The 13,293-nt window shown below is 27.3% G+C and overlaps 1 protein-coding gene across 1 annotated transcript; it reads left to right on the top strand.

The window, feature by feature from the left end:
• Positions 1-10,005: 10,005 nt before the first annotated feature.
• Positions 10,006-13,020, top strand: LOC119615224 (tetratricopeptide repeat protein 36 homolog). The gene is made up of 2 exons (XM_037971304.1): positions 10,006-10,407; positions 12,771-13,020. The coding sequence occupies exons 1-2, from the start codon at positions 10,077-10,079 to the stop codon at positions 13,016-13,018; spliced, it is 579 nt and encodes a 192-aa protein (XP_037827232.1). The 5' UTR covers positions 10,006-10,076; the 3' UTR covers positions 13,019-13,020.
• The last annotated feature ends 273 nt before the right edge of the window (positions 13,021-13,293 follow it).

Below are 13,293 nucleotides of genomic sequence, written 5' to 3'. Positions count from 1 at the left end.
TTTATGATAAAACTATTTTGATTTTATTAAACAGGTGTTGTTTTTGTTAATGCGTTTTGTTTTTGTTTATTTTGATATAAAAACAGAGTTTGAGAGATGCAAATGAACATGAAAAACTGGTCTATTTTTGTTTAAATGTGAATAAAATTAAACCTCTACTTTAAACAGAGTGTGTGTGTGTGTGTTTGTTTCTTAACAAACAGCATGTGAGTATTTTGTTAGAAAAAATAGACAGACGGTGTTTAAAAGATTTTGAAAGGGGGGGTCGAGTAATGAAATATTAATAATTTATAAAATTTTATTGTAAAATCTTTCAATTTTTGTTTAAATATTTTACAAAATTTTAATTTTATTTACAGATTTTCTTTACGTTGCTTTAAAAACCAGAAGAATCAAAAACACGAACGTAAATATCTGCCGTCGTTTTATGGAAAAGGAAAACTACCTTTGAAGTTTTGAAGCAAAAATTTTCAATTATTTCAATAGAAAATATCTCACGAACAAGTCTATTTTTGTAATTTGTATTATTCCTTTAAGACCCTGTAAAGTTTTTTTATCTTAATTTGAACAATAAAACGTTGTATTCAACAAGAAAAGAAAAATTATGTGATGAAAAACCTTTCACATTTGTTTAATTTCCCTTACTTAATTTTTACTCCTAAACTTATGCTCTTCTTTAAAACACTAAATAAATGATTATTTTAATATTTTTTATATGAAAATTCGGTATGCATACTTTAGGGAGCAAATTTATTACAGAGTTGCACAGAAATCAAAAAATATTTTTCGATTTTTAAGAAAACGTGCTCCGATCTCAAATCTGATGGCATATTCAGATTCAGCATCGAAAAACCCTAGTATGTGGGCCTCTCGGCTCAATTGGGCCGGTAGTTTCCGAGAAAAAGCAAAAAAGTTAAAACGGCCAGTTTGATAAAATTCCTATTGTTTAGTACAGACATAAACCATGCTAAAGTTGTTTATGACACCTTCACACACACGTCATATTCATATAGGCGTGTGTATGGATGTGTGTTTTATTTAAGTGCACAACAGCGCCACCTGTTGACCGCAAGTTGTACAAAGTGTGTGTGTATGTAATTTAGCTAAAATTGTCAGATTTTCTTTTTTTGCTTTTTTCTCGGAAACTACCGGCCTAAAACGGCCGGGAGTACCACATACTAGGGTTTTTCGATGCTGAATCCGAATATGCTATCAGATTTGAGATCCGAGCACGTTTTCATAGAAATCGAAAATCAATTTTTGATTTCTGTGCAACTCTGTCAATATAAGCTCCTGAAGTTGGCAACAGAAAAGAAAGCACATTAAAAAGGCGCCCCCTATACATTGCTAGTAAACTAACTTGTTTTCTCATTTTTAATATTAATATTTTCAGAGCATATTTTAGGGAGCAAATTTATTACAGAGTTGCACAGAAATCAAAATTGATTTTCGATTTCTATGAAAACGTGCTCGGATCTCAAATCTGATAGCATATTCGGATTCAGCATCGAAAAACCCTAGTATGTGACACTCCCGGCCGTTTTAGGCCGGTAGTTTCCGAGAAAAAAGCAAAAAAAGAAAATCTGCCAATTTTAGCTAAATTACATACACACAAACTTAGTACAACTTGCGAACAGCAGGTGGCGCTGTTGTTTGTTCAAGTAAAACACACATCTATACACACGCCTACATGAATATTACGTGTGTGCGAATGTGTGTTATCATAAACAACTTTCGCACGGTTTATGTCTGTACTAAACAATGGGAGTTTTATTAAACTGGCCGTTTTACCTTTTTTTGCTTTTTTCTCGGAAACTATTGGCCCAATTGGGCCGAGAGGTCTACATACTAGGGTTTTTCGATGCTGAATCCGAATATGCTATCAGATTTGAGATCAGAGCACGTTTTTCTTGAAAATCGAAAATCAATTTTTGATTTCTGTGCAACTCTGTAAAAATTAGCGCCTGAAGTAGGCAATATAGCAATGGAATGCATTAAAACTAACTGTGGGCGGCGCCATCTATTCGTCGCTAGCAAACTAACACGTAAAGGTTTATAAATTGCCCAAAAATGCGTGATTAGTTAGTTTTCTTTTAAGAAACTACTTGACTTAAAAGCCTTTGAATAGTTTTGAAGGTTTTTAAGAGTTTTTAAGTGGGATTTTTAAATCATTTTTAAAATAAAGCTGTTTGATTATGTTTAAATAGTCATGTAAAGGTTTTTCTTAATAAGCAAAATAAGTTTCTTAATTTTTTGTTACTTATTGTTATAAAAGCTATTTTAAACTATTTATTACATTCTTATAAAAGCTTTTTTAAGCTTTCTATTAAAACTCTTTTAATTATGTATATTTTTTTCTTAAAAAAATATCTTTTTTTAAAAAACTTTTTAGAGCTTTTTCTTTAAAAAGATTTTTAAATCTTTTTCTTTAGATTTTTAAAGCTTTCTCTTTAAAAGGTCTTTTCCTTTGAAAAGAGTTTTAAAGCTTTTTCTCTAAAAAGTCTTTAAAAGCTTTTCTTTATAAGGAGTTAAAAGCTGTTTTCCTAAAAAGACTCTTAAAAAGATTTTTCATAAAAAAGCTTATACAGCGCTTTTCTTAGAAAGGCTTTTACTGCTATTTTAAAAAAAGCTTTTACAGCGTTTTTCTTTTAAAGCTTTTATTAATATGTTTAAACAAACTTTTTTTTAGGAAAAAAAACTCTTTCTTAGCACAAAACGTATTAAAGTTGTTTGCTTAAAATGGCTTTAAGAACGATTTTTATAGGAAAGCTTTAAATGCTTTGTAAAGCTTTTTTATAGAAAAGTTTGTAAAACTTTTTCATAGAAAAGCTTTATAATGCTTTTACATAAAAAGCTTTTTAGAGCTTTTGCATAGAAAAGCTTTTTAAGGCTTTTTTTTATAGAAAAGCCTTTAAAGCTGATTTATAGATAAACTTTTTAAAGCTTTTTCATAGAAAGCTCTTTAAAGTTCTTTCATAGAAAGCTTTTTATAAAAAAACTTGTTAAAGCTTTTTTATTAAAAAAAAACTTTTAAAGCTTAAAGCTTTTTAAAGCTTTTTCATAGAAAAGTTCTTTAAAGCTTTTTCATAAAAAAGTTCTTTAAATCTTTTTCATAGAAAAGATCTTTAAAGCTTTTTCATAGAAAAGCTTTTTAAAGTTTTTTTTTGTAAAAAAAGTGTTTAAAGCTCTTTTTTAAGGTTTTCCTTATTAAAGGAAACTGCTGATTTGAACTTTTTCATTACTTACCCCTTTTCTTAAGCTTTAATTAAGCTTTTATTTAATACTTATTTTGCATTTCACTGATTTACATTTTTCCTGTTTTTTTTATTTTTTTAAAAACAATTTATTAATGTTCTGTTTTTTTCTTCTTTTTTTCATTTTGTTGTTGTCTTTTTGTTTTATAATATCATTCTTTTTCATGTTGTTTTATAATTATTATTTATATAATTAATAATATAATTTTTTGGTTTTATTTGTTTTTATATTTAATGTATATGTAAATATTAAGGACAATATTATTTTTTTAGCCGTTAATTTAAATTAAACATTTTTTTTGTTTTTTTTTTGTAATATTTTTTTTTTTAAATTAAATAATTATTTAATAATATATATATTTTTAATAATAAATCAGCATTGTTTTTATATTTATATATATATTTATATTTTTTATATATATATTTGCTATGCTAATGCATTATGTTTGTTTTTTGGTTTTTTTTAAATTATGAATTTATTAATAATATATTTTGAATAATATTTTGTTTTTTTAATATAAATTTTAAATATTTTTTTTAGATTTTTTTAATATATTTTTCTTTGCTTTATTAAATGTTTAACCTTAACGTTTTTTTTTTATTTTAAATTAATTTACACAGCTTTTTAATAATATTTTTATATATAATTTTTTTTTATATTTTTGTTTTAAAAAAATCTTTATTTTTTTAAATAAATGTATAGCTCGCTGATTTTTTGTTTTTTTTATTTTTTTTTGTCACCTAAATGAATAAAATCCTAAATTTCCAATGGTGTTTTATTTATTATATTTTATATACTAAAAGCTTGCTTAAAAGTTTTTTACTTAAAATATTTTTCTTGTTTTAAAAAGTCTCGCTTTTCTAAGTTAATTTTTTTTTAGATTTTTAAATTTTAAAATGTGTGTGTGTGTTGAGAAAAATATATTTAAAATAAAGTTTTTTCTAACTTTTCGTAACCTTTAGCTTTTTCTTTAAAATTTTCTCGTACTTAAAAGTTTTCCAAAAGCTTTCACCTCATTTTTCTACAAAATTGTAACAAAAAATCTTAAATTTGTTAAAACACAGTGGAAGATAAAGTTTAACATAAATTGAAGAATAACTAATATTTTGTGTTTATTTTTGAAACACTGTGCCTTACAATATTTTTAATCAAAAATTAATGTTTTTCTTAATATTTCTACTTTAACCCCACTGTGCCTTATCTTCGTTCAAAAAAATAAAAGTGTACTTTATAGTTTTAAAAGAGTTTCTACTGTACATTAGTTTTAAGTCTTAAATACTAAAGAATTATTTATTATTTAATGTAGTTGTTATGTCATTCATTTTCTCTTTTTTTTGCTCTAAAATCTTAATGTGGCACGTAAATTTGGTTTAATGTTAAAAGTATTGTGTTCAAGTTTTTCTTTTTAAATATTTAAAAATAGATTTATTTTATTTTTTTGGTATTTTGCTCTAAACTACGTGCTATTAAGAGAACAAACAGAAAAATGTGTAGTTCAAATGCGGCAGATTGCGGAAGAAGTGCAAGAAAACTGATAAAATCAACAAAAAGATAACATAACGAAAAGTTAGAGCTTTTTCATAAAAAACTTTCAAAAGCTACTTTTTTCTTGAAAAAATTTTATTACAAGTTTTTAAATAATTTTGTATAAAAAGCTTTTTTAAACTTTTTTTTTTCATAAAATCTCTTTTTCTTAAAAAGCTATTTAAAGTATTTCTTAAAAGATGTTTAAAGCTCTTTCATGAAAAAGTTCTTTAAAAATTGAAAGAAAGAACTTTTCATGAAAGAGCTTTAAACATCTTTTTAAGAAACTTTAAATAGCTTTTTAAGAAAAGAGATTTTATGAAAAAAAAAAGTTTAAAAAGCTTTTTATACAAATTATTTAAAAACTTGTAATAAAATTTTTTCAAGAAAAAAGTAGCTTTTGAAAGTTTTTTTATGAAAAAGCTCTAACTTTTCGTTATGTTATCTTTTTGTTGATTTTCAGTTTTCTTGCACTTCTTCCGCAATCTGCCGCATTTGAACTACACATTTTTCTGTTTGTTCTCTTAATAGCACGTAGTTTAGAGCAAAATACCAAAAATAAAATAAATCTATTTTTAAATATTTAAAAAGAAAAACTTGAACACAATACTTTTAACATTTAAACCAAATTTACGTGCCACATTAAGATTTTAGAGCAAAAAAAAAGAGAAAATGAATGACATAACAACTACATTAAATAATAAATAATTCTTTAGTATTTAAGACTTAAAACTAATGTACAGTAGAAACTCTTTTAAAACTATAAAGTACACTTTTATTTTTTTGAACGAAGATAAGGCACAGTGGGGTTAAAGTAGAAATATTAAGAAAAACATTAATTTTTGATTAAAAATATTGTAAGGCACAGTGTTTCAAAATAAACACAAAATATTAGTTATTCTTCAATTTATGTTAAACTTTATCTTCCACTGTGTTTTAACAAATTTAAGATTTTTTGTTACAATTTTGTAGAAAAATGAGGTGAAAGCTTTTGGAAAACTTTTAAGTACGAGAAAATTTTAAAGAAAAAGCTAAAGGTTACGAAAAGTTAGAAAAAACTTTATTTTAAATATATTTTTCTCAAACACACACACATTTTAAAATTTAAAAATCTAAAAAAAAATTAACTTAGAAAAGCGAGACTTTTTAAAAACAAGAAAAATATTTTAAGTAAAAAACTTTTAAGCAAGCTTTTAGTATATAAAATATAATAAATAAAACACCATTGGAAATTTAGGATTTATTCATTTAGGTGACAAAAAAAAATAAAAAAAACAAAAAATCAGCGAGCTATACATTTATTTAAAAAAAATAAAGATTTTTTTAAAACAAAAATATAAAAAAAAATTATATATAAAAAATATTATTAAAAAGCTGTGTAAATTAATTTAAAATAAAAAAAAAACGTTTAAGGTTAAACATTTAATAAAGCAAAGAAAATATATTAAAAAAATCTAAAAAATATTTAAAATTTATATTAAAAAACAAAATATTATTCAAAATATTTATTATAAAATTCATAATTTAAAAAAAACCAAAAAACAAACATAATGCATTAGCATAGCAAATATATATATAAAAAATATAAATATATATATAAATATAAAAACAATGCTGATTTATTATTAAAAATATATATATTATTAAATAATTATTTAATTTAAAAAAAAAAAATATTACAAAAAAAACAAAAAAAATGTTTAATTTAAATTAACGGCTAAAAAAAATAATATTGTCCTTAATATTTACATATACATTAAATATAAAAAACAAATAAAACCAAAAAATTATATATTAATTATATAAATAATAATTATAAAACAACATGAAAAAGAATGATATTATAAAACAAAAAGACAACAACAAAATGAAAAAGAAGAAAAAACAGAACATTAATAAATTGTTTTAAAAAAATAAAAAAACAGGAAAATGTAAATCAGTGAAATGCAAAATAAGTATTAAATAAAGCTTAATTAAAGCTTAAGAAAAGGGGTAAGTAATGAAAAAGTTCAAATCAGCAGTTTCCTTTAATAAGGAAAACCTTAAAAAAGAGCTTTAAACACTTTTTTTACAAAAAAAAAAACTTTAAAAAGCTTTTCTATGAAAAAGCTTTAAAGATCTTTTCTATGAAAAAGATTTAAAGAACTTTTTTATGAAAAAGCTTTAAAGAACTTTTCTATGAAAAAGCTTTAAAAAGCTTTAAGCTTTAAAAGTTTTTTTTTAATAAAAAAGCTTAACAAGTTTTTTTATAAAAAGCTTTTCTATGAAAGAACTTTAAAGAGCTTTTCTATGAAAAAGCTTTAAAAAGTTTATCTATAAATCAGCTTTAAAGGCTTTTCTATAAAAAAAAAGCCTTAAAAAGCTTTTCTATGCAAAAGCTCTAAAAAGCTTTTTATGTAAAAGCATTATAAAGCTTTTCTATGAAAAAGTTTACAAACTTTTCTATAAAAAAGCTTTACAAAGCATTTAAAGCTTTCCTATAAAAATCGTTCTTAAAGCCATTTAAGCAAACACTTTAATACGTTTTGTGCTAAGAAAGAGTTTTTTTTCCTAAAAAAAAGTTTGTTTAAACATATTAATAAAAGCTTTAAAAGAAAAACGCTGTAAAAGCTTTTTTTAAAATAGCAGTAAAAGCCTTTCTAAGAAAAGCGCTGTATAAGCTTTTTTATGAAAAATCTTTTAAGAGTCTTTTAGGAAAACAGCTTTTAACTCCTTATAAAGAAAAGCTTTAAAGACTTTTTAGAGAAAAAGCTTTAAAACTCTTTTCAAAGGAAAAGACCTTTTAAAGAGAAAGCTTTAAAAATCTAAAGAAAAAGATTTAAAAATCTTTTTAAAGAAAAAGCTCTAAAAAGTTTTTTAAAAAAAGATATTTTTTTAAGAAAAAAATATACATAATTAAAAGAGTTTTAATAGAAAGCTTAAAAAAGCTTTATAAGAATGTAATAAATAGTTTAAAATAGCTTTATAACAATAAGTAACAAAAAATTAAGAAACTTATTTTGCTTATTAAGAAAAACCTTTACATGACTATTTAAACATAATCAAACAGCTTTATTTTAAAAATGATTTAAAAATCCCACTTAAAAACTCTTAAAAAACCTTCAAAACTATTCAAAGGCTTTTAAGTCAAGTAGTTTCTTAAAAGAAACTAACTAATCACGCATTTTTGGGCAATTTATAAACCTTTACGTGTTAGTTTGCTAGCGACGAATAGATGGCGCCGCCCACAGTTAGTTTTAATGCATTCCATTGCTATATTGCCTACTTCAGGCGCTAATTTTTACAGAGTTGCACAGAAATCAAAAATTGATTTTCGATTTCAAGAAAACGTGCTCTGATCTCAAATCTGATAGCATATTCGGATTCAGCATCGAAAAACCCTAGTATGTAGACCTCTCGGCCCAATTGGGCCAATAGTTTCCGAGAAAAAAGCAAAAAAGGTAAAACGGCCAGTTTAATAAAACTCCCATTGTTTAGTACAGACATAAACCGTGCGAAAGTTGTTTATGATAACACACATTCGCACACACGTAATATTCATGTAGGCGTGTGTATAGATGTGTGTTTTACTTGAACAAACAACAGCGCCACCTGCTGTTCGCAAGTTGTACTAAGTTTGTGTGTATGTAATTTAGCTAAAATTGGCAGATTTTCTTTTTTGCTTTTTTCTCGGAAACTACCGGCCTAAAACGGCCGGGAGTGTCACATACTAGGGTTTTTCGATGCTGAATCCGAATATGCTATCAGATTTGAGATCCGAGCACGTTTTCATAGAAATCGAAAATCAATTTTTGATTTCTGTGCAACTCTGTAATAAATTGCTCCCTAAAATATGCTCTGAAAATATTAATATTAAAAATGAGAAAACAAGTTAGTTTACTAGCAATGTATAGGGGGCGCCTTTTTAATGTGCTTTCTTTTCTGTTGCCAACTTCAGGAGCTTATATGACAGAGTTGCACAGAAATCAAAAATTGATTTTCGATTTCTATGAAAACGTGCTCGGATCTCAAATCTGATAGCATATTCGGATTCAGCATCGAAAAACCCTAGTATGTGGTACTCCCGGCCGTTTAGGCCGGTAGTTTCCGAGAAAAAAGCAAAAAAGAAATCTGACAATTTTAGCTAAATTACATACACACACACTTTGTACAACTTGCGGTCAACAGGTGGCGCTGTTGTGCACTTAAATAAAACACACATCCATACACACGCCTATATGAATATGACGTGTGTGTGAAGGTGTCATAAACAACTTTAGCATGGTTTATGTCTGTACTAAACAATAGGAATTTTATCAAACTGGCCGTTTTAAACTTTTTTGCTTTTTTCTCGGAAACTACCGGCCCAATTGAGCCGAGAGGCCCACATACTAGGGTTTTCGATGCTGAAATCTGAATATGCCATCAGATTTGAGATCGGAGCACGTTTTCTTAAAAATCGAAAAATATTTTTTGATTTCTGTGCAACTCTGTAATAAATTTGCTCCCTAAAGTATGCATACCGAATTTTCATATAAAAAATATTAAAATAATCATTTATTTAGTGTTTTAAAGAAGAGCATAAGTTTAGGAGTAAAAATTAAGTAAGGGAAATTAAACAAATGTGAAAGGTTTTTCATCACATAATTTTTCTTTTCTTGTTGAATACAACGTTTATTGTTCAAATTAAGATAAAAAAACTTTACAGGGTCTTAAAGGAATAATACAAATTACAAAAATAGACTTGTTCGTGAGATATTTTCTATTGAAATAATTGAAAATTTTTGCTTCAAAACTTCAAAGGTAGTTTTCCTTTTCCATAAAACGACGGCAGATATTTACGTTCGTGTTTTTGATTCTTCTGGTTTTTAAAGCAACGTAAAGAAAAGTCTGTAATAAATTAAAATTTTGTAAAATATTTAAACAAAAATTGAAAGATTTTACAATAAAATTTTATAAATTATTAATATTTCATTACTCGACCCCCCCCTTTTCAAAATCTTTTAAACACCGTCTGTCTATTTTTTCTAACAAAATACTCACATGCTGTTTGTTAAGAAACAAACACACACACACACTCTGTTTAAAGTAGAGGTTTAATTTTATTCACATTTAAACAAAAATAGACCAGTTTTTCATGTTCATTTGCATCTCTCAAACTCTGTTTTTATATCAAAATAAACAAAAACAAAACGCATTAACAAAAACAACACCTGTTTAATAAAATCAAAATAGTTTTATCATAAAAAAACAAAATCAGTTTGCTTTTAAAGCTCCCAACGTTAACAACATTAAAAGTATATCTGTGAATCAAAAAAATGCCCTTAACAAAATCTTGTCTATCAGCTCATGATCAGCAAGTTTTAGAATCGATCTTCAATCCTCTGGAATTAACTTCTTCTTTGGAAGCACAACTCATTAATCCAGATTCTACCGAACCTTTAGTGGATCAAGATGAGGCACTCGGTTGTGAAGTGGAAATATTAAAGAAATCCAAACAATTGGAAATAGAAGCTGTAAAATTGGCTGAAGAAGAGAAATTGGAAGAAGCTTTGGAAAAGTTTAAGGAATCTTTAGAATTGACACCCAAAAGGGCTTCAATTTATAATAATCGGGCACAGGCTTTAAGATTAGCTGGGAAAGATGAGGGTGAGTAGAAAGTGAATTAAATAAAAGTAGAACTTTCAGAACTTGTAAAGAAGTTCAAAGCAGCACACTTGTTCTGCTCTACATATAAAGGGGAAATTTTTGTTTAAATTCCCTTGTACAGGTTGGTGTCAATAATAACCATCAGCCGAGACATAAACCATATATGGTGAATAAGCTGAAAAAGAAAAGCAGTTGGCAGCATTGCTACACAAACATTTATTAAGAAGCTTCAACTTTTTCTTCGAAATTTTCTAGACTATAAACTAGTTTACAGTATAGTCTATATTCTACCCTATAGTCTACCCCATAGTCTAGTCTATATTCTACCCTATAGTCTACCCTATAGTCTAGTCTATAGTCTAGTCTATAGTCTAGTCTATAGTCTAGTCTATATTCTAGTCTATAGTCTAGTCTATAGTCTAGTCTATAGTCTAGTCTATAGTCTAGTCTATAGTCTAGTCTATAGTCTAGTCTATAGTCTAGTCTATAGTCTAGTCTATAGTCTAGTCTATAGTCTAGTCTATAGTCTAGTCTATAGTCTAGTCTATAGTCTAGTCTATAGTCTAGTCTATAGTCTAGTCTATAGTCTAGTCTATAGTCTAGTCTATAGTCAAGTCTATAGTCTAGTCTATAGTCTAGTCTATAGTCAAGTCTATAGTCTAGTCTATAGTCTAGTCTATAGTCTAGTCTATAGTCTAGTCTATAGTCTAGTCTATAGTCTAGTCTATAGTCTAGTCTATAGTCTAGTCTATAGTCTAGTCTATAGTCTAGTCTATAGTCTAGTCTATAGTCTAGTCTATAGTCTAGTCTATAGTCTAGTCTATAGTCTAGTCTATAGTCTAGTCTATAGTCTAGTCTATAGTCTAGTCTATAGTCTAGTCTATAGTCTAGTCTATAGTCTAGTCTATAGTCTAGTCTATAGTCTAGTCTATAGTCTAGTCTATAGTCTAGTCTATAGTCTAGTCTATAGTCTAGTCTATAGTCTAGTCTATAGTCTAGTCTATAGTCTAGTCTATAGTCTAGTCTATAGTCTAGTCTATAGTCTAGTCTATAGTCTAGTCTATAGTCTAGTCTATAGTCTAGTCTATAGTCTAGTCTATAGTCTAGTCTATAGTCTAGTCTATAGTCTAGTCTATAGTCTAGTCTATAGTCTAGTCTATAGTCTAGTCTATAGTCTAGTCTATAGTCTAGTCTATAGTCTAGTCTATAGTCTAGTCTATAGTCTAGTCTATAGTCTAGTCTATCTAGTCTACAGTCTAGTCTATAGTCTAGTCTATAGTCTAGTCTATAGTCTAGTCTATAGTCTAGTCTATAGTCTAGTCTATAGTCTAGTCTATAGTCTAGTCTATAGTCTAGTCTATAGTCTAGTCTATAGTCTAGTCTATAGTCTAGTCTATAGTCTAGTCTATAGTCTAGTCTATAGTCTAGTCTATAGTCTAGTCTATAGTCTAGTCTATAGTCTAGTCTATAGTCTAGTCTATAGTCTAGTCTATAGTCTAGTCTATAGTCTAGTCTATAGTCTAGTCTATAGTCTAGTCTATAGTCTAGTCTATAGTCTAGTCTATAGTCTAGTCTATAGTCTAGTCTATAGTCTAGTCTATAGTCTAGTCTATAGTCTAGTCTATAGTCTAGTCTATAGTCTAGTCTATAGTCTAGTCTATAGTCTAGTCTATAGTCTAGTCTATAGTCTAGTCTATAGTCTAGTCTATAGTCTAGTCTATAGTCTAGTCTATAGTCTAGTCTATAGTCTAGTCTATAGTCTAGTCTATAGTCTAGTCTATAGTCTAGTCTATAGTCTAGTCTATAGTCTAGTCTATAGTCTAGTCTATAGTCTAGTCTATAGTCTAGTCTATAGTCTAGTCTATAGTCTAGCCTATAGTCTAGTCTATAGTCTAGTCTATAGTCTAGTCTATAGTCTAGTCTATAGTCTAGTCTATAGTCTAGTCTATAGTCTAGTCTATAGTCTAGTCTATAGTCTAGTCTATAGTCTAGTCTATAGTCTAGTCTATAGTCTAGTCTATAGTCTAGTCTATAGTCTAGTCTATAGTCTAGTCTATAGTCTAGTCTATAGTCTAGTCTATAGTCTAGTCTATAGTCTAGTCTATAGTCTAGTCTATAGTCTAGTCTATAGTCTAGTCTATAGTCTAGTCTATAGTCTAGTCTATAGTCTAGTCTATAGTCTAGTCTATAGTCTAGTCTATAGTCTAGTCTATAGTCTAGTCTATAGTCTAGTCTATAGTCTAGTCTATAGTCTAGTCTATAGTCTAGTATATATTCTAGTCTATAATCTAGCCTATAGTCTAGTCTAGTATTTTATTTTTTTAAGAATTAATTTTAATTCTGTATTTCGTTTTTTTATTTAGCCGCTTTTGACGACCTCAATCAAGCTTTGGAGAATTGTTTAAATCAAGCCAAATCCAAATGTCATGCCTTGTGCCAGCGTGGCGTACTTTACCGCAAACAAAACAAATTGGATGAAGCCCGCCAAGATTTTGAAGAAGCCGCCAAAATGGGCAGTAAATTTGCCAAACAACAATTGGTGGAAATTAATCCGTTTGCAGCTTTGTGTAATCAAATGTTAAGACAAGCTTTTCAACAATTAGAGAAATAATAAATAAAGGAGTAACAGAGAGAAAAATTAAAGAAGGGAAATGGGTTTTAATTACAGGATTTAGAATAGAATTAGAAAAGTAAGAAAGAAATAGAGAGAAAATAATAAAAATGGTAATTGAGGCGCGTCTTTTCCGCGCCCTTTTCTCCTGCCCCCCGGTTCCGTTGTCCTTGTCCTTCCGTTTGTTTTTTCGTTCCTCTTCCTTCCCCCTCCCCTGCCTTTCTTCTTCTTCTCCTGCCTCCTCTTCTTGTTCTTTTTGGCGTACCCCTTTTTTT

Source organism: Lucilia sericata, unplaced genomic scaffold, assembly GCF_015586225.1.
Source record: "Lucilia sericata isolate MDLA Ls3-8-SP2 unplaced genomic scaffold, ASM1558622v1 Contig004521F_arrow, whole genome shotgun sequence".
NCBI classification, from domain to species: Eukaryota; Metazoa; Arthropoda; class Insecta; order Diptera; family Calliphoridae; genus Lucilia; species Lucilia sericata.
The sequence above is the reverse complement of the archived record's forward strand: the minus strand, read 5'-3'. Positions and strand labels throughout refer to the sequence as shown.